This window comes from Trachinotus anak, unplaced genomic scaffold (genome assembly GCF_046630095.1).
Source record: "Trachinotus anak isolate AG129_WGS33_773 ecotype Australia unplaced genomic scaffold, CSIRO_AGI_Tana_v1 ptg000001l, whole genome shotgun sequence".
Taxonomy (NCBI): Eukaryota; Metazoa; Chordata; class Actinopteri; order Carangiformes; family Carangidae; genus Trachinotus; species Trachinotus anak.
Genome location: NW_027273852.1, coordinates 8,199,874 through 8,222,516, shown reverse-complemented (window position 1 = coordinate 8,222,516; position 22,643 = coordinate 8,199,874). Strand labels below are relative to the sequence as shown.

Here is a 22,643-nt window from a genome sequence, read left to right as displayed (position 1 = left end):
GTAGCCTCTGAATTTACATTATTTATTTATGCTCTTAACTACATTTTCCATAAAGCACATTTTTAAAAGGCTTCTCTTGCCTAGACTTCATTTGGCATTGGAGGGATTTATGCACATAGTAGTTTGTGTTTAAAATATGTACAGCTCAATTATGCAACTACTCCCCATTACCAAGACAAATTGATAATAAATGTATAAAGACCATGAATATGTAAAAAAGAGAGTTTATTCAGTCACTTTCAATGAACATATCATTTTTTTTAATTTTTTTCATCTCTGACAGATAAATTGCTAAAAACACATAATATGTGCACCATACATAAAACTGACTGACTGTCAAATCAGATGGAACCATTCACTTTGGCTTTGCGATGGGCTTATCTGTTGGTGAACACGTTGTATAATATGTGAATGAAAACTGAACACAACCTTGGGGTGATCCAGTACCCGATGGGTGAGGGCACATGGTACATGGGTATAAAATCCCTGAGCAGCAACTCACTAGTTCAGAGTCCAATGAAAACATAAAATGTTGAAAAAGAAGAAAAAATGAAGGCAGAAGTTCTACACAGTCACGTCAGTAACTTTACTGTATGTGAAAAATTATCAAGGTTACATATTCTAAATCCAGTACTACGAGCACAGGCAGAACTCTTGAACTGGCTCTTCACACTATCAGCCCCACATGCTGAACTGCACTTGATTTACCTGCACAACCATCAGCCAAGGCTAAACAGAGCCTGTGTCAGACCAGCTGCTGTTATTCTCAAATTGCAAACATCACAGGTCAGAGTGGGACAGTCTGAACGATATCGTTTGAGTTCTTTACTGCACTGCCGCTTTTGGCTTGTTTTGAAACTGAAGTACATCATGGAACAGACCTAGACGAGAGATCACATAAGCCTTAAGAGTTGCAGATACTATAACACAAAGAAATCTGCACAGACAGTGTAAAATGAAACATGATGGATAAGATGTAAACTTTTATTACTATAGGTTACGTAACAATAATGATATTTGTCAGGGTCAAACAGAGGGGATAAAATGTACTCCTCCATGTCTAAAGCAGAGGAATTAGAACTTAATATGCAGGAGGTTTTTTGATTTGCCCACATTCATGTTTAACTGAAACAGCTAATGCACTTTTAAACTGACCACACACTGACTGTCATACTGTAGAATTCAGTGATCATCCATGAATACACAGAGTAGAGACTGATTTTGCATAAAATGGTTGCAAATGATCTAGTGACAGGTTAGCTGTTAAAATATTTGAATGTCTGAACGGACTCTAACTTCACAGGCCCAGTCCAAGAAACAGATAATGAAAATGCAGTACATGCAGGACAGTGTCTTTTTATGAAATACAGAGCGAGATGCAGTGCTCCATCACTCGAGCATTACTGTCTGACATTATTCAAGGCTGGGTGTTTTCTTATGCCATTGATTTAGAACCAGAATACACAGGGGATGTGTGTATTCAACATGTTTTTACATGGAGATCACATGCTTGTGTCATGTGCTGTGCATGGTTCAAAGGAGGCCGGGATACAGCTCAGGGTAGGAGACGCTGCATCTAAAATATTATGTGTAACTTGCCTTGGTAACCACATGATGTCAGCACAGAGCTATTTATTTCTGCATAGACAACATTTCTTAAATCATCTAGTGCATGTCCAGTGTAAAACTCTACATTATTCATGTTCTACAGTGAGTTTTGTGTAATCATCAAAACATTTCTACTGTACAAAATGTGAGTTTCCCAGCAATAAGATCATTCCATAGCTCTTGTTGTAGTGAAATGAAACCAGAGCAGTTGTTACTAGTGAAGAAAATCTAGTAAGTGAGAATACACCAAGTTATTAATCCCAAAAAGCAAGAGGCTTCCCATGAGACAAAAAACCACTATGAACAAATACATTTTATTTTAACAAAATACTTCTTTTACAACATACATTGTCTTGTCTGCTTATCCCACAATCTAGTCTATGATTCAGTCAGCGAGTATTTCATTTCTATAATAATATTGCAGGAAATCTATTTCAGTAGCTGTTTAGTTTAGGTATCTGAAAAAGGTTCCCCACACAGCCAGGACACTGTAAGAGTGCAACAACCAGGATAGTTCCTCACCAGCTCCCCCGGCATGAGTCACTTGCAGACTCCTTAAATACCCTTGCAACACACACACACAGTCAATACAAAACAAGCAAAGCCATTGAATACTGCACAATTCAATATCATTCCCATGCAGTAAACCCCACCTTTATGAAGCTTAGCTCTTTCAAGTCTGGTTAAACGACACAAATAACACTACATACAACACCATCCATCTCAGAAATGACCATAGGCTTGAACAAAGTACACAGCTTTAATTGCCCAGCTATTGCATTACACTGTACCACACTGAGTTGTACTACATTGAAGACAATGTACTATATGATGAATGAACTGAAAGTGGTGAAGACTCAGGGAGATTGGCACCATGCTTGCTTTCGTCTAAGGCATTTATACTGAAGTCAGCTCCTCATCTTTCATTGGACTTCAGAAGTTATAAACCTCTGTTTTATTTTTAGTCATTAGAGATAATTGCATCCGCATCGTTGATAGTACAGTGGATGTTAGGGAAGATTAAAGGGAAGCGTAGTACTGTACTGGGGAATCTTCATTAAAAATGCTTAGGTGGCTGGTATTGCTGTACAAAAATAAACCTCTTCTCTTTGGGGAAAGAAGCAAATATGCAAAGATATAAAGCCTCATGCTAGTGTAGTGGTTGCATATCTCCTCAATGAAAATATATGCATGTTGCTGTCTGTCTTCATGATTATACAGACTATATCCTGAACTCACTGCATTGTTTTTCATAATCATGTATTACTTATGTATACATATTCTACAGTTGTCTGTCCAGGGTGTGTGTGTGGGCTGTCTGAGTGATACATGATGACATCTGTGTTAGGTAGCTTGGATGTGGAAAATGACTTTATTTTTATTGGCTGCCCTCCAGACAGCCTGAGCTGTGGAGACTATTTACAGTGAGAGTTCCTTATGTGAGCTGTGCCAGCCAGACAGACCACAAAGAGATATGGCTTTTTTTTTAAAGCATAATACACACCCTCAAACTGCTCTTATCAAGTACACAATGATGCAAAGGGTTGTATTTGGTAACACTGGATATTGCTAAATTAGCCTCCTCAACCTGTTGATTACAAAAAAAAAAGGTCAAAGGCTTCTATTTATCACTCTGGCCAGTCAAATTATAGTCTATTTAATATCATAGAATGGACTTAATTCACAGGTAAGATAATAAAAGTATTTATGAGTAAAACACTGCCACAGAACAATCACATGAAAAGTAGCCAACAATGGAGGGGGGAGAGGGGCAGTGGCACATCCACTGGGGCACGCCAGTTTCCATGGTAACATGGAAATCACAGAGGGGATAACTGAAATGAGGTAATCGCTTTCATTGAGCCCTGCCAGCAGTTTGACAACAGTGGTAATAAACTGCTCCTCCTAAAACTTGTCAAGAGGGCGACAATAGCTGGAGCTTCTGTCTCTTTTCCCACGTCTTGATGACATCTATTCTGCAAGTCTCATGCAGAAATACAGAGACAGTGCTGCTCCTGTGTCATTCAAGGATATACCACTAATGATTTGATATAATCGTTTTCAGGGACATACTGATCACAAGCTTATTTCTATTTTTTCCTCATTGTCGCCCAATCCGCACAGAGCAGGAAACAAAGTGAGAAGAGTAGAAGCGACATCTCCATATTTTGTAATTTGTCATGTGGATGAGTGAATCTGACTCATCACTATCTGCTGTCAACACAAATGCTGTTTATGCCAGTGTATAAATACAGCTAATGAGTTAGCATCTCTGAAACTATTGTGTCTTTGGACTCTCTCCACACGCTAAGAGATTCAGTGCTGTTTGTTGCAGCAGCGGTAGCAGAAGACATACAACACTTGCTGTTTATTTCATCTTAAATGATTCATCTCCAGTCGGATCAGAGGGTCAACAAAGTGATTTGAAATGGTGTTCCTTTCAGTAGGATTCAGATTTTAATTGGCGACATTTTAATAATTCATAAAGGTAAACTGTTATTTGGTGGGAAAAAGTTCAGTGATGGTGCCCTTTGCATGTCATCTGGCATGTAGCCTTTGAGAGCCATTTCCATTGGAGGTAAAAAAAAAAAAAAAAAACAGCTTGAAAGGCTTTAATGTCGCTTCAAGTATTTTTACGTGTACGCTAATTAGTATGAGTGATGATTGATGATGGCTGGTGGTGAAGTCAGTTCTGATCCTAATGATATTTTTGCTCAGGTAATCTATGAGAAATTATCCTTAACTGGATAAAATATTTCCTACAAATTTATTTCATATTATGCTTGCAAATATGTGTAATCCATAAATATAACTTGCCTCCAACTGGCTCTGAGTAAGCTTTAAATATCAGGACGAATTCTCCCTCCACTGCCAGTGTGATATACAGCAATGGATGGCTGACCTACAGAACATGGCTGGTTTTGTGTTGAATCAGCATTCACAGCCTGGACAAAGGCAAATGGCAGAGCAAACCATACAGGTGTGGCGGCTCACTATAAGGAGACTTTGTAGCCTATTTGTGGGTGGCAGCATATGGTGCTCGTGTCTGGAGAGTGCAGGTGCATTCACACGGGACCTAGCAATAGTTCCCTCACAGTGGTGACACAGGGGACAGATGCTGCAGTATTTCTGACCCTGCAAATTAATGGAAACATGTGATGCAGGGTGGTTCAAAACAATCTTTGTGCCCAAGGCACCAGAAGAAAATAATTGTTGATGCATTCATTAATTAATTGTAAAACCATGATTCTATTGCGTTGATTTTGAATTTTACAGTATCTGATTTTGAGAAACACATTCTCAAAACACATCTATTACCCTATGTAATATAGCATTATATATAACATTTTCAGTAGGGACCATGGGGCAAAGACCTGACCTCTGGCAGATTAAATGATATTGTGAGGTCACATACTAAGCCAAAAGTGCAGGGTGGCCATTTTTTTTCTCTCTCTATTTTCTCTATTTTTTATCACTGAGGGCAGATGGTGGAGAATGTGTGCAGCAGCATATGGGGTAAGGCACAGCAGCAAAAGCAGCAATAGCACTCTGGTGTTTTTCACTAGTGGATTATTCTCCGAGACAGGGTGGTAATGGTTTATATGGACGATGAATAAGCCCTGTGATTCTACTCCATGGGCATACATGTATGGGCCAGAGTAGCAGGGGCAGGAGAAGGGGTGAGAGAGAGAAAGAGAGACAGAGAGAGCTATACTGCCGTGAGACCTGGATTAGGCACTGGACAGTGAATGCTGCTGCTGTTTTTCAGATTGCTCTAAATTCTAAGAGATTATGTGGAATGAATGAATGAATGACTGAGTGAATGAATGGCAGCATGATTTGCCAGACAACCATACAGTATCCAGAAAGTGTCACTGCTATAGCTCTTTGAAACTGCACATTGCACTCTAAAAAAAACAGATGTTCCATGATTTATTCAAGAATTTTACTTACTTTTTAAAATTGTATGTAATGTAATATGACAGTGTTGCTCTTATGTAGAAATAGTGTGTTTTTTCCTTCCCCCTCCACAGAGTTGAACTCAGCTGTGAAACAGCAATTGCTAACAGAGCAGGGAGGCATTCACCTTTGTTGCTAAAAAGATGGATGTTTGCTGGCACAGACGTTTGAATCTGGGTGCTCCCTCTTCACTAAAGCACTGTCCTCCCATATGAAATCACTCAAAGCTGAAACTATTGTAACTTGACAGGCCAATTACTAGTCCCACAGCCACAAAGTGATGAATTTCATCCTCTTATTCAGTCACGGGCACATCTACCTGTCATTGACGGAAGATTTAATGCGTCCATGAATCTTGTTCGAGTTGCACCATTTGAGGATAAAAGAACAGGCACCATCCCATTAGACTAAATGCTCTCTTTCTATCAGCAGACTAAGACCTGCATGGTACGGGTTTGGGGTTTCACTCACTTAATTTCATTCCACATAGCCGAGTGGAGTGCGGTCTGCTCATCAGATGTCTGATCCCAACTTCTATCCTCTTTACTGTAAACTGAGCAACAGTCATATCAGATGTATTACTTAAACTGCCTCTGAACACTACATCATACACTATATGGCACTTTTAACACTTAAAACATTCAGAACATATACTTAAAGTAATAACTAAGGAAGAATTAAAGCTCAAACCTTTTTCTCTTTTGGTCTCTACTACTTGAGATGGCAACATGGCTATGGTCAAATAAAATATCTTTATTTCGAGTGCAACTCACGTGCAAGGTGCAGATGAGATGTGTGAGTATGCAGATGGGTAGTGCTATAGTATGTCTTTACCCCAGGGCACACAGTTCTCAATGGGCTACAGCTTCCCTTGTGTGCAGCTCTCAGTAAGTATCACCCCTCACCCACCCATTGCTACCCTTTGCTTTTACGAGTCAGCATATATGCCACTATTAATCAAGCACATTTCCAGAAGTGAGATACACACAACAATGATATTTCTTGCATTGGTTCCAATACTGTAAGTAATAGCCTGGACTCTGGGTTGTAGAATGGACAATTAATCAACAAAATTTTTATTCTAAGATGCTGAGGGGAAAAAAACACGATCTTCAGACTTAATTGTTAGTGAGTAATGGCTGTTCTCTGAAAGGTTCAACTGTAGCTGTGTTGTGAGTAATGGATACAAGCTGCAGATTGGCTTAATGCAACAGTGATTTAATAAAGTACAGCAGACAGAGCACTGTGGCCTGGGGAGGTCTGTGTTTACTGGTACAGCAGGGGAAAAAAAAGATCATCTTGCATGTTACTTGCAAAGTCAAAAAAGAATATCCAAGCTGACTTTTAAAGTAAACTTTTTTTTCCCAGAGCAGTGCAAAACAAGAGAAAGGATACTGCCGCAAGTTTTTTGCCCAGTCTTCTAAATGTAGGTCAACAAAATTGTAGGAAAAAAATTATATGCTTTTTCACCCTAAGGCACATACCTGCAGCTCCACAAAAGCTCCCAAGAAATAGGTACAGTATGAGGCAACAAAATACCAGCACCAAGGTTCATTAGTGTTGAACAAAAGTGCCTTTTATCAGAACACATGATGATGTGGCCTGTCAGTTACAGTAAAACACCAAAATGCGTCGCATATTGGGTGGTAATTGGTTAAATACAAATAAATTTACAAGACATCTTGATGTTCATAAAAATATGTACGATCTCTTGTCAGCCATGATCATGTTTGTTTTCTTGTTTATATATGTTTTCATTCTGTGTTGTCACAGTCTCAATTGGCCAGATGGCTGATGAGCTCAAGTTTAAATGCTGGATAGATGTTTCCCACTGCAGGTGAGGTTTTGCATTATGCAAGCATTTCCATTTTTCACCACCCGGTTGGTGTTGTTGTCTTCACAGATTCATTTAACTTTTATTTCTGTTTCTCAAGGACACATTCATGAAAAAGCCTGTGTGTGTATGTGTGTGTGTGTGTGTGTGTGTGTGTGTGTGTGTGTGTGTCTGTGACAAGAAACAAGCAACTACACATCAGTGGAGTATAACAGCTTTTCCCCAGCTCCCAGAGTTTACAGAAAGCAGGACTAAAACTGCAGGACCATGGACAGCGCCTCACTCAAAACTTAACTTACTGTGACTCTGGAAAGTTTTGTGGACCCCCTAGACAAAGACACAAGACAAGGTCAAACCTATATGGCCGGACCACATGTGGTCAATGCAAAAAGAAGATTCTGCACTATTTCTAGGTCAGCATTAAAATTAAAAAAAATTTAAGCACATTTGGCATTGATCCACTTAATTCCTTTGGTGTACAAAGGTCATATGTCCTTGAGTTGTATCCCTTCCACTGAAGCATACATTCATCAGAGGCTTGATCAAGTAACTCAATTTGGAACTCAGCCAGTGTTCACCTGTTATAAATAAGGTTGTGCCTCAAGTTTCCAGCAGATCATTCCTTACTAAGCAGCATTGTGATAGTGGGGAAAATGGCATCAGAACTAAGGGAAAGTGTCAGAAGTCACATTGGTATTCTAAGCAAAGAGCGGCTTTCTCAGTATCAAGTCATGGCTAAACTAAATGTTTCACAGGGGCATTGCATGGAACTCTAAAAACGCTCTGCAGAAACTAGATCAGTTGTATCCAAAGCACGATCAGGAAGACCAAAAGTGACCACACCATTAGAAGATCAATAAATTGAGCTCAGTTCCCTGAGAGATAGAAAACTAACTTCCTTAAAGATACAGAATTTGCTAAATACAGAATGCAAGACTTCAATCAGCATAAGTACTGTTAAAAGAAGGCTGTCTTGTAGTGGTCTCAGGGGACGAGTGGCAGTTTCTAAACCATTTCTCAGGAGGGGAAACAAGGCCAAATGCTTGGGGTGGGCTAAGAAATAAAAGCATTTCACAGTGGATGGATGGAAAAAAGTCCTATTTACTGTACCAAAGTTTTACATTCACGGCATTAACAAATGGGTGTATGTGAGGATACGAGAGAGAGTTTTGCCTGCTCTGGAGGTCTTGGTCTGGATCAAGAGTTGGGTGGCGCACTGAGTCAGGGAAGACCTGATTTTTCTTATGTTGTATAGTGCAAAGCGGCACAATGCATTCAACATGGTCAGTGTTCTTGTAGTCTTGGTTGGGGACAACTAAGAGTTCAGTCTTAGAGAGGTTTAGTTTAGGTTTAGAAGGTACTTTGATTCATGTGGATATGTCTGAGAAAAGTGGAGCTCTGTGCAGATACTGTGGGGTCATCTGTTGTCTGCATAGCAGTGATAAGACATACAAGTGGATAATTTGACCCGCGGAGGTGGTGTGCATTGCAAAGAGAAGGGGTCCCAGTATCGATTCATGGGGCACCCCATTGGGGAGGGGATGGGATGAGGAAGTTTTGTCATTGTGATGACACACTGAAGAAACATACAGTGAGATAGGATTCAAACCAGGAAAGAGCTTTGCCCGAGATGCCCATGTTGGAGAGCACAGATGGTTCACCATATCAAGGCTGCTGATAGGTCCAGTGAGTTACGAACCGAACACTGAGCTGCAGCTCTAGCTGCCCTTAGGGCTTCTGTCACATACAACAGAGATGTTTTTGCCACTCCTAAAGCTCCACTGATTTGGATCGGGCTGTCATTTCATGAGAGGAATTCTGAGACCTGCTTGAAAACCTCAGATGACCCTGAGGAAGGATATTTTTCTCAGTCCAGCACTAAAACACCAGTGAATATTGGACAAAAACAGGACTAAACTTCCAGTAAATATTAGACTTCATATGTATGTAATTCACAGTGGTGGGACTGAGGTCAATCCAGCAGCAGTGCAACAGTGACAACAAGCCTAAACTGAAAACTAGTTTCAATTTTAATTTAAGCAGCCCTCCAAAAAGAAAACTTCATGCTTTAGCTCAGCGCTATTCGTGTCAGCTGGCGTCAGTGAACACAGTGGAGCAGATTCATAATGAACTGATCCTTCAAGAGTGTCGCTAGATTTTCAACACCTGTTTTCTTTTCTCCACAGTTCTAAAAAAAGATGACTTGTGCTGATAGATTTTTGCCTACATATGCCAAATATAAATCTAATCTGGATTTCCACCGTCACCTGAATTCATCATCCTCTTCAGCACCATGGACATAAACTTTGAGAACCTCTTGGCAGTTAAATGTCTGAAGCAGCTCTTAAAGGCCCTGAACACCAAAGCAGGAATTTTCAACTATTTTGGTCGAATACACCGCTCTTAAGGTTAAAGGTTAAAGAAACTACGCTGAGAACAATATAAGGTCATCCAAGGCTATATACTAGCAATTATTAAGGTGTGTTTTTGTAATTTGTGTGCACCAAAGGTGAGAGGTGACACAGGGAGATGTGAATCAGGCCTATGTACACCCACACAGCAAAAAGGTTGCTTGAGGTAAGTAAAAACACTGTATGAGGGTACTATATGTGTATGTATTGTATTATTTATGTTTGTGGAGATCTTGTGAAGAGTTTTCATCAAAAATACCCTTATCTCAAAGATCAGAAAGTAGCCAAGAACCAACACTGATATTTAAGCACTTCTTCTGTTGAGTTGTTTTACTAAACATCAGTGAATGTTGAACGAATTTTGTTTTCTGTAAATTTTAGATTAGTAGCTGCAAAACATCAAAACAGCTTTATCCTTAAATTTAAATGAACAAATGTAGAATGCGTTAGTCAAAATTAGTAAAATTGCGCATTGAAAATGTGCAACTCATGACTACATGATTCATTCATAAGTGGCACAGATGATGGTTTAATCAACTCCATGAAACAGTGGAAGTCTGTGAAGGTTCTCAGTCATCCAACACACGATGACTAATGACTAATCAGGGCAGCTGGACTTGGTTGTAGATACTTAAAGACAATTCATCTTTAATCCAGGAGACTTCTTCACTTCTGACTGGCTGATAAAGAGACCAAGGTATTTTTACTCGGTGGGGTTGTTATCAATACAATTGATGTTACTTGGTTCATCAGTGCTCCTGGCTGTTGTAAAAGCAGTCAGTAGAGTTGTTGGAATCACCTGAGGCCAAGAGTAAACAAACATTGTTTTTGGAGTCACATTAAGCCAAGTCTGAATGTTTGTTAAATCTCTTGGGGAAAAGATGAAAGGTCATCCCATATGTGCCTGGAACACAGGAGGAGCTTCTGCAAGCACTGCGTCCCTGTGTTTTCAAACCCAGCAACACTCTAAGACAAGAACTGGTCCATCCAAAAGACCACACGCCTGTAAAAGCAATCTTGGATACACATTCCAATGCAGTGAGGAATGTATCTTTCTATATATCTGTGAAACGAAACAACCATTAAACAAACATATGGCTCAACACAGTAGGGCCGACTTCTCAGGTCAAGACTGACAAGACTTACCTACACCTGAAATATAAGGGACATTCCATCAATGACAACTATGTGCATATCTTAAATAAGGAGGAGAATGAAGGAGGCCATCTATGTCAAAATAGGGAAACTACCTCTCAACACTGGAGGAGGTCTATGACACCCTTTATCCCCTACCTACAATGCTGTCCTTTCATCCCTTCCCATGAGATTTAACAAAAATTCACACTTTGCCTCAGGAGAGTCCAATGACTGTCGTTACAGCAGCCAATAGCACTGATGAACCAAGTGACATCAGTGGGCTTGATAACAATCCCAGACAGGCTAAATACCTGGGACTTCCCATCAGTCAGAGCTGAAGAGGCTTCCTGAATGACAGGTGAAGCTTCTTCAAGTATCTACAACCAAGTCCAGTTGGCCTCAATTGAACTTTACTCAGAGAAACAGATGAAAGTTTGACATATACAATACTGGATATAATATTCTGTAGGCTACATTATGTATCAGCTAACCCAATCATGCCTTCAAAATAAAATACAATATTGCCAAAATGTATATTAAATTATTCAGTGAATCTTTCATAAAAAGTAGACAGAAATTTCCATTGATTCCACAAGAGCTCATTAAAAGAACAGTTCAACATTTTGAAAAGTTTTTTTTTTTTTTGCTTTCTTGCCAAGAGGTAGAATTGAAGACTGATCATTCTCATGTAAAACCATAAACTGAGTTTTAACAACTGTGATTTCAATGAGATGTGTTAATTAGTGAGCTTGGAAAGAAGGCATTTCCCTTGACTGCTGCACTATTTTTTCTTTACAGTAACTCATTAACTCATTAAGATATGAATCAGGCTTACTTACTCACTGGAGTGAGCAAATAAAGAAGAGTTTAAATACAATTTACAGAGCACCTTTCGGTAATTCAGTATTGTAGCCTAATATATTATATTAAATAGTGTTTCCTTTATACTTAAAACCACAATAGGGATTATTACACATGGGTACATTTAGAGGTGTTTTCACGAGTGCACTTACGTCACAAAGCTGGAGCAACGCTTTCAATGTATGAAACTACTGTAAATATACTGCAATTTCTCACTCTTTACTGAACGTCTACTGTCGGTGTGGGAAACACGAACTGCTCCTTCACACAGGGCGGCATGTTTGTCGGGCATCAAATTCTAAATAAGCGCATATTCCCGACAATGCTCAGTCTCGGCGCACAAGGCTGGGACTTATCTTTTACCCGAGATGGAGGGAACTAAGCCCCCTGGGAGCAACGTCACTCCCCTTGGCATATCAGCCGCTGTCCGCTGTATGCGCCCAACACAGCACCACGGAGGACGTCAGGATCGCATCCATCCTCGACGCGAAATGCTTTGCGAACTGAGTCTAACTCAAGCGATCCTCCCCGATTCCGTGCGGTTCGGCGAGGAGGCATTTGCATGCTCGGGCATACAAGCGGGCTAAAGAACTCCCCGGCGAAGTGAGAAGGTCATTTAAAGTGGAGAGAGCGCTTGTTTCGACTATGGTCTTTGGGAAAGGAAACGTCACAAAGAGCCATCCTCTGTAACTTCGGGATTTATTTGTAAAGGCGCGTTTTTACCGGAGATCGTGGGATATTCTGTGTGTAAACATGCCTGTAAGAAGAGGTCACGTTGCGCCACAAAACACATTCCTTGGAATAATAATTCGGAAATTCGAGGGTCAGAGTAAGTATGTTCTTGATGTGCAATTTCAGATGCCAGATTAGGGAATACTACAAAGTAAATGTTTTTACAAATTAACACCCGGGTGGAAAATAAGTGAATACATTTAAGTTAAAATTTGAGTAATAAAATGATTCTTTAGGATGACTTTATTTCATAAGAACACAAACAAAACACTGGCTGAATTGTTGAGTTTTTTTTTTTATTTGTAGTTTGCTGAAGAAAATAATCAGTAGGCTGCTTATTTTTCTGTGCAGCATCAGTGGAAATGTTTAAGAAGTGACAATGAACTCAGTCAGCTTGATTGCTGATTGGCTTTATTCACTATGAGGTCAGATATACCACAGCGGGCAGTACATAGTGCATACTTTTTCTTCTCATGCAGACCGGAAATTTGTGATAGCCAATGCCAGGGTGGAGAACTGTGCAATCATATACTGCAACGATGGCTTCTGTGAGATGACAGGCTTCTCCAGGCCAGACATCATGCAGAAGCCGTGCACCTGTGACTTCCTCCATGGTGACCTAACCGAAAAAGAGGCCATCAGCCAGGTGTCCCAGGCTGTGCTCGGGTCTGAGGAGCGCAAGGTGGAGATCACCTACTACCGAAAGGATGGTAAGTCAGTGACCTAGGGCACAAGAGTGCGGCTGTCACAGCATTCCCGTAAGCCATGGGGGTGTCTTTTGTGACATGTTGTGCCCACTGCAGCTCCTCACTATGTACACTTCACAATGTGGCCTGTCAGCCAGAGTCAGTTACAAGATGTGCAGCACACATTACCCCTGACAGAGAAAAACAGTATGGACAGCCAGCTCTAAAATAACTCTGTAAATTTATGCCAAAGGTTTTCATGTCCTATGTGAAACCCTGATACATATACATGTATCAGGAGGGTTATGAATAGAGAACAAACAAAAAGACCAACAAACAGCACATTGCAGCATATAATACCCAGATCTAAACAAAAGTACATTATAAATGCTCCATGTTTAGTGGCTACTGTGTGTAAATTGTTCCAATTATGGTAATGTGTGCAGCACAGAGGAGGTCTGACTGTCAGTGTGTCAGATACAACAGTGAATAGCTCCATATGAGAACACTGTGAAACATAGAGGAAGAAATAATAGGACACGTCTTTTCGGCACCTGCCTTGGTTTACAGCATCATGTGCCTGGGTGACACCAAAAAAAAAAACTCTGGCTGCTAAAATGATGAAGGCTCTTCTTAGTTTTGGATTAAATATCGAACTAGGAACAGAAATAGGATGAAACCATGGGTGCTAGATCAGGCGACAACATGATGCACAGTTTTTATGCCTCGATGGACACAGTGAGAGACAGTGGTTGAGGCCGAGCTCACCTGCTGTCTTGTAAAGTTTATTATGCTTTCTGACTGATGTAACTTTAGCAGGCAGTGGATCAATCCACTAATCTGTAAACTTGCTGTGCATGTGATGGGGTACAGCTTTGCCAGCTTTGCGTGAAAGATGCTCTCCTTTTAGTGCTAGACTGGTGTTTGTCATGCATTTTTGGACCAATCCATGTCCGGGTATGAATGGTGTGCTGCAGAGACAGCAATCCTGAGTCAGAGAGAATTAATACGATGTTACCGCTCAGTGGCATAAATCCCCGGATTGACCACCTCCTGCCACGCTCTCATATGAGCTTTTTATGGTCAGCATGACATAGCTGTACAGAGTCAGTCCTAAGGTCCTCCTCCTATAGAGCAACACAAGAACATGCTTTTCCCTGTTAACTTTTGCATCACTGTGTGTTTATTGCTGCTTTGAACTCATATTATTTGCTCAGTGATAACTTCCAAGGCATGTACAAACAGCAGTGCTGTATGTAAAGAGTCTAAGCTGTGGAAAAAAAAAAAGGAAGTAATATTTTATTTAATCATAAGGAGCCGGGGTTTTAATTTTTAATTGTGAGTTTGATTAGATTCTAGGCCATGGATACATGTTTAATCTACTATCAGCAGCCATCAGCTGAGCCTTTTTTATTTTTTTTTTTGGCTAATCATGAAGAAACCAAGAGCCAGCTGCTACTCTGCTAAAATAGATTGTTTCAGAAACCTGCAAGACAATTACAGAAAACACTCCAGGGTCTGTTTGTGAGAGCACAAACAGCTTGGGTTTTGACAAGCAGGATTTTTAAAGCAACTTCATTTAGTTTCCCATCCTCCCTTCCTATGTGCATGTGCTGTGCTCCGTCTTAACGCCATGTGCCTGTAATGTTTAAAGCGCGGTGGATGAGAACTGCAGAAAGCCTTCCAACATAATCATTGCTCCCTGTTTCTTCACAATCCTCCCTGGTGTGCATCACGGCTTCAAGACACAACTCTTAATACTCCTCAGAGGAATTTATGGTGAGCGTGTGTGCTCATGAATAAAGATGTCAGGGCTGACAGTGCGGTGACTGGGAATGAGCAGCTTACAGAGTAAATGCATTAAACTGGTATGGAGGACACAATCCACACGCTCCCACCGCTACAGAGGAATGAAACATTCATGGCATCCTTGAGAGCGATGGCCCTATTGATTCAAGTCGCTCTGCAAATTGAAGTTGATGGGTGGGAAGAGGATGTATTCCATGTCTCCTCTCCTAACTGCATTTCAAGTTATCAGTCCTCATGCAAATCACTTAATCCTTTGTATTAAAGCCTTCCATTTTCCATGCACCTGCTGTATGTCAGAAATCACTCAGGCATGTTCAAAAAAAAAAAGAACATAAAATAAATCAGCAGCAGCTCAGAGAGGTTGCCAGTTTTCCCTCCTTCAGTTTCCCTCTGTTGTTCACTCAGGAGATGCAGGCACTCTTAATGTTGCTTGAAATATGATTTGCCTTAAATGACAAAGTGTAGAAGAATGACATAGTGTTATTTTGTTTTTCCTATCCCATCAATAACTAACAGAGGGAAATCTTCAAACATAAGGTCAGGATGTGAGGAAGCCATGTGACATCAGGAGCAACAAAGCTTTTACTCTTTTCACTGCAAAGGCAAAAAGTTAAGCTGCTTATGCGTATGCTTGGATATTAAAGGTAATGGAACAATGGGGACCGTGAGAGCACTGCAAAGGCACAAGGGCATGTTCTTTTAATTTTTCTGCTCCCCTCTACGTGAACGACCAAGAAGGGTCGTGTGAAAAGATACTGCACGCAAATTCCTCCTCCGACGATGATACCTAATCAATGAGATAAATGCTTTCCCTCGATGGCTTTGTAAAGCTATCCTATTCCATGGGGTGTAATAATACTTTGTACCTGAATGAGTCTTAACAAAAGGAAGCTGACACCGTGCAGCAGAGAGAAGTTAAATGGATAATGGCTACATAACAGCGGCAGCTTAGCTAACCGTGCTGAATGATTTGGACATGTGGTATGCGTGGGTGCAGGGTTTCATAGGTGACTCCCCACCGAGGGGACCGAAGGGACGTGTACCCCTGCTGTGGGTTTAGTGGCGGGAGGCGGGGGTGGGGTGGGGGGCACAGAGCACCTACCGTGCACAAGGTGTGCTGCAGGACACTTGGATGACTTGCATCCTATAGAGCACATCCATTTTTCATCACGCTCAACCCTCTTTGGTGTCTCGCAGTATGAGGTGAAACACACACAGAGCTTTCCTGATCAGGTTGCGTTTGTTAGAGAGAAATCAGCTTGTCCAAGTGAATATAATAGATTAAAGACGCCACAGTGGCACTTTCCATCTTTGTACTCTGGAACGTGTGGATGACATTTCAAAGAGAAGAAATTCAGCTTCATTGCTGCAAAAATTGCATATTTACTTAGATAAATACAGACAGTTTGCTACCATTGCTGTTCTTAAAGAAAGCTTTGAAATGAGTTTACTGGTAGTGAGGAGGAGCAGATGGAGCTCTGACCACTACAACAATACAGGTCTCACTTTGTACCGGATAGGAATGTTCATCCACAGGCTATTTTCATCTCATGGGTTGCTTGTGCAGGAGGTGTTAATCTAATATTCCTCTTCATATCATCCACCCTTAATCAGTTACTGTATGCTGATTTAAATTTGGACCATCCATTGCGTTTTTATTTGCCAACGTTTGTGCTAAATTAAATGGAATAAAATATTATGGAGCAAAATATCATGATTATTATTAATTAATAAATGTAAGCACAAATGAAATGTAGTATGAGCCAGAGCTGCTAGTTGTCCCTGACGGCTCTGGAGACACTGATTGAAGATGAAATTAGGCCAGGCTGTGTAGCTTACAGCAGTCTTTACTGAGGCGAGATATTGCCACAAGGCCCAAGCACTCTAAACAAAGGGTTAGCTTGCATGGCCTCTGCCTACATGCCCTAGTCCCGATTGGCTATGCCCCAGTAACGTTGCGTATTGGCTTAAGCAGAATAGCCCTAAACAAGAAACATGTCAGATTTCATTATACAAGACAGTCTGTGGCTGTACTGTTTAAAAGCTGCAGTTGTGGCTAGTAGATTGGTAGGGAAAATATAAAAACAAAAATCAGTGCTCAACAATATTACTCATGTTTCTCCCTAAAGCAGATCAGCTTATGCAGATTAATAGGAAGCCTCAATACATCCAAACCAGAAAAGTGAGGTTCAAATAAGAAAAAGCTTCTCTCTTTGAAATAAGATTAAAAGATGTGTAATAGTACTCCCTCGACTATAAAGACGTATATGCAGCTATATATTTATGTATGTATCTTACGTTTCAGCACAACTCTGCTTGACTTGTGAGTCATCATTGTAATAGTGCCCAAAGGATCACTTGATTAAGCAGCAATGTTTTAATAATTGATGATGGAAATAGAATCTACAGTAATGAAATTTCCATCATGAAAAGGGAGCTAGTCTTAATACACTGTCCATTCATTCAAGCAGGTGTAAATAACATTTCTTGGCTCACGGGAAAACACTCTATATAAAGGTCAGGGAATGAATGAACATCCACTCTTTCACTGATCCAGCTTGCTTTACTGCTTTACTTTACAATGATGTTAACCGTGTCCAGAAGCTATGGTCATGTTTGGCCCGTATTATGTTGTACTGAGTTAAAAGGAGAATAAGAAGGCTGGATAGCCTAAAACTCAGCAGGCTTCAGTAGCACACATACTGTACAGTAAAGATTGTGTGTTAATGTTTGCCAGGGTCAGATTTTACTCATGTCAAATGTAAAGATAAAGGAGAGAAGAATCCATAGATTTTGCTTGGTACACTGGTAAAGAGAGAGAGTTAATAGCACAGCAGCTCCAGAAAACACTTGCAAATGGACAAAACACATGAAAATGAAGCAAACATCATCACCATTTTAAAATAATAATAGAAATAGAGTGCTACACAAATAAACCTAGGTCTATTAAAAGACACACCAATTTGAAAATATATGGTGCAGCATAAAGAAACAAATGGAGCATATGTAGAAAACACAAGAAGAAACACTGCAATAGGTAAATAGTTACAACACAAAATAAGTTCTCAGGGACACAAGAAACAGATGAATACGCCTGGACAGGTGATTTGATGTTGGATAGTTAGCTGGCGATGTTTTATATTTCAGTTTTACATGCAGGATTCTGTTATTTCTGGAGTTATTGACTATGGTGAAAATCAGTTCAGTGCTTTTTGTGGAATCCTGCTGACAAAGAAACTAACAGACACAGGTGAAAACACAACCTCCGAGGTGGATGTAACAACAGGAGTAAACACTGCAAACACTGTGCACTGTAAAGAAACTAGCAAGTAACAGGTATCAGCTTAAAATGCACTGGCAGAGAAAAAATGTTTCAAAAGACAGCCACAGTTAAAATTGAACAGTATGCATTCCCTGTTGAGGTTCTTGATCTTCAATACACCTTGTGCATAGCGTATAATATAATATAATATAATATAATATAATATAATATGTAAACTGTAAAGTGTAATATAATATTTCCCCAAAGCTTTTCCCATTCTGTAACTGTAACTGTAACCGTAACCAAATATAGTACACAGTAGTATCACAACAGCTTGTAAATAGGTCAGGTTGCAAATCTAATATTATTTCCCAATAAATCTGGAAAAGGCCATAGCTTCTCATAGAACTGTCTGACAGTTTTGCTCATCATGACACTTCAGCTGAGAAGTCATGTCTGCCAAAGCAATTTGTCGCTCAGCAGGGGGTAGCATCACAGATCCAGAACATGGGCTCTGTCCTGAATGTAGTTTTTTGAGTCACATATTCTATGGCTTGAGGTTGACTTGATAATAAAGTTTGGTTTTAATTGCACTGTATTAGGTATTGATAACTGGTTTAGGGTCTGTTTATACTGTAAACCCTGGCATCTAAATCTTATTAAATAATCATCGATTGCGACACAAGTATCGCGGAATACTATAGATCTCAGTCAGTATAACTAACTAGTGAATAAGGTTTTGCTGAATATGAATATTCAAACACGGAGACTTGTGAAGCTTTGAGTTCACTTAATTCTCCCCACCTAAATGCCTCCAGTACTTGGCCCGGTCAAAAAGGAGATGAATAACACAGTTGTTCCCAATCAATAGACAGTGTTTCTTCAGGTCATGAGTAGCTCTGCTGATCGCATGCCACTGCCTTAAGTGGCGGAAAGAAGAGATCTCCCTATTTTATTCACAAAACAGTTTCCCTTGTTATCAGGAGAAGTGCACTGTAGGCAGATACGCAAATTTACAAAATGATAAAGAATATCGTGACTGGAAGCTATCAGATGAAATTTAGAAGTGCAGTCTCTGCTGATTTCTGATAGCAGTTATAAAGAAGCTTTTCTTTTGATCCATTTTGGTAGAGGTGACATTCAGCGGGAGACCAGATGAGAAGGGACCCCCATGGCTTAGCCTTTAAGCATGAACATTGTTTCCCCATCTGGTAAGGTAAACTCCAGCCCAGAAATATAAATATTCACAGTATTACTCCTGTGTTTTTTCATTTTTTCAGGTGGGTGATTTCAAGCTTTTAACTTCAGGATTTTTACAGCACTTTCTTCAACATTTAGTATTTTTCTTTATAGATTAACGTACAGTAGTATAGTAGGAGCTGCCAGTGCAGCTACATCACTTTTGTGTTAGGTGGCTATAAGACACAGGATGCTTGTGTTGTCTAAAATATTCTGTAAACAAAAACATACGCAAGAGAATGGGTGCATTATGAGAGCATGCAAACTGAAGTAGGAAAACAATAATGCATTAACTATTTTTAATTTATGGGCTCATTGCTGCATTCAGTGAACAATTCATATTTAATGCAGAAGTTATTGCTCCATTCAGAAAACTTAAGAAAAGCCCTGACAGCGAGCAAAATTTAGATCTAATGCACGCGCATGCTTGAGCAGTGGAGCATAGACATCTGCAGCTTTTCCACACATAAGGAGAAGTAATGTTGAAATCTCCTTTTTTTTTTCATTTTTCATTTCTGCATACAGTATAAGTAACTCACTTCACCCTTTCCTTGCTTAAGGCTGACAGGGAAGTGTCATGTTTTGTTGTCTTTCCTAATATAAACAGTGCCAAACATTTCACAGTTTCTAATATTGTAACTAAGACACCAACCGTGAGCATTTCAGGTACAGTTCCAACCAGGACCCTTTGTTGTATCTCTCTCTCTGCCTTGTTTCTACCATCTCTTTTCCATTGTCTGTAATAAATGGTAAAAATGCCTAAAATACTGTTACATAGCATTTGAAGAAGTAGCATATGAGAAATACCGTACACAACATCACAGGCTAACTATCCAATATAATTTATCTTATCTAGAGTGGCTTAATGTACCAGGCCTTAAGTTTATAAATATCTTGAATTTTTGGAAGAATGCTATTTGTACATAGCAGAGTCAATAATCATTAGCATGATAATTTTGGAGGAAAAAGTTTAAGGCTTTTAATTTTAACCATTTTAATTTATCAGATAACAATACTGAACAATACTCAAAAACACTCTCACTCACCTACTTTTTCCTGCACTGTGAAAAATGAGCATACTGTTTGATGAAAATAGATCTGAATCAAAAACAACAGTGTTCCCTTTTACAGAAGGGACAATGTAGAATTAGGTGAAGGATTTCTGGGAAAGGCAGGAAAGTGCTTTTTTATGAAAAGGGGATTTTGTGGGGAAGGACTCGCAGTTCCCCTGCTCTCTAAGCACCGCTCTCCTACTTTACAACATAACATAACCAGGCACTGATGACACTAGACCAAATGGGTGTGTAGGTGGGTGTGTAGTCCACACCCACTGGCCTTGTTATCCACATACAGCACACGCACATGCAGGTGTTTCCTTTTTTCATTCCCATCAAATCACATGATGCATGATTGTATTTCTGATTGTATTAAAATCACATTATCATATTGTCAGTGGTGACAATGAAGCAATACTTCTGGGGGGGGGGGGCTGATGCAGAAATCCTTCCAACAGAACTCTGGCATGTTGAGGCAGACCAAGCTTGTTATATTTAGTCAGACAGCAAGTCTACTGCTAATGAATGCTGCTGGCAGGGTGTCTGTGAGCCCTGAGGAGATTACAGTGAACACTGGTAATATGTGTCCTCTGTGAGTGGGAGCAACACAACAAGCTAGACAGAAAGACAGACAGACCTACATAGAGTGACAGGGGGACAGTTTTAGTATTAGACATTTTGGTAAAAAAAAAAAAAAAAGTGTCTTATCTTAGAGCTTTATTATCCTCTAAAAAGATTCAGCTGGACTTCTTAAATATATGAAATCCAGTTTTTGATTATGTGCTGAAAATTGGAGTTATATCAAATATAACAGAAAAAACTCTGTTAAGATAGCTTTCTCCCCTACCTGTAATATTGCATGTCACCATAGCTGTACAGTAGCTACTGTGCTGAGTCCAGTGGGTAGAGATTTATTATTTGGCAGTTGTGCCCACAGGCATCAATAGCTTTTGCTAACACAGCTATAACCAGTGCAGTTAAAAAATGGTGATATTATGGGCTCAAGACTAAGTTTAGCTCATGGATTGGTTTCTGCTCCACTGCCTCACATGACACTCTTCTGGTGATTGAGCACATGGCAGTAAATTGGCTGTAATCTGTCCTGCCTACTGAACCATGCTGCCGACACTATACTGTGGCTTTGCATCATATTTGGCCCACTTCTGCAAGTTTAGTCATTTTCATGCTGTGTATTGCTCATTAAAACACACATAGTACATGTATATGGGCACAAATAGGCATGCAACGCACATAAGCACACTCCTAAACTGTGTTTAACCCATGGGCTTACTTATTTTATCTCAACTATTTCATTTGTTCTGACATGCAGGCATTGACCTTTGAATCACATCAACTTCTCCTCGGTTTACCCAACGTTCGTGTGAATCCAGATGGAGGAGTCGGCCATGTTTACATTTCTGTTTAATTAACACTCTAAACAATGATTGTGGTAGTACTTCTTCTTAGCATAATGTTTTTCTATAGTTTCAGTTTGAATACAGTAAAGATAAAATATATCTTGGGACATACTAATGCTTTTAAGATCGCAGATAGAGAGATGACAGAGAAGGATAATGTATGATTCAACTTTCTGGCACTGACACTTTGTTTCTTTTTCAGGAACTGACTTTCAATGTAACATTCACATAATCCCAGTGAAGAACGAAGAGGGTGTGGTGATGATGTTTATCTTAAATTTTGATTATGTTCTGGATGAGGGAAGTGACAGCTCAACAGAGAAGATAAGCCCCACATCCCCTACAAAGTCTGATCAAAGTGAGTATTTGACTGTCCATTCTCTCCTTACTATGATATAACAGTAGTAAAGTATTTCTATGGAGGATAAAAATTTGATTTTTTTTTTGTCTCCACACCAGAGTTTTCTGCTTTTGCCTCCAAAGCTAAATCATAACATGATGCCGTACAAAAAATGATTCCTGGCATTGTATCTTTTATACATTTGTCACATTTTTCTCTTTCGTTTTCAAATTAAACCTCTTTACTTTTTGCAAAATGGCACCATTCCTAAAACAGCTTGCTACTTTGACA

General features: G+C 39.8%; 1 protein-coding gene across 1 annotated transcript in view; it reads left to right on the top strand.

Moving 5' to 3' along the window:
- Positions 1 to 12,056: 12,056 nt before the first annotated feature.
- LOC139615435 (voltage-gated inwardly rectifying potassium channel KCNH7-like) overlaps positions 12,057 to 22,643 on the top strand; it is a 36,459-nt gene continuing 25,872 nt past the window's right edge. Inside the window, exons 1-3 of the mRNA XM_071473441.1 lie at positions 12,057 to 12,640; positions 13,023 to 13,253; positions 22,215 to 22,370. Of these exons, the coding sequence (XP_071329542.1) occupies positions 12,565 to 12,640; positions 13,023 to 13,253; positions 22,215 to 22,370 (463 nt within the window). The 5' untranslated portion in view covers positions 12,057 to 12,564. The remainder of the gene's footprint in view (positions 12,641 to 13,022; positions 13,254 to 22,214; positions 22,371 to 22,643) is intronic.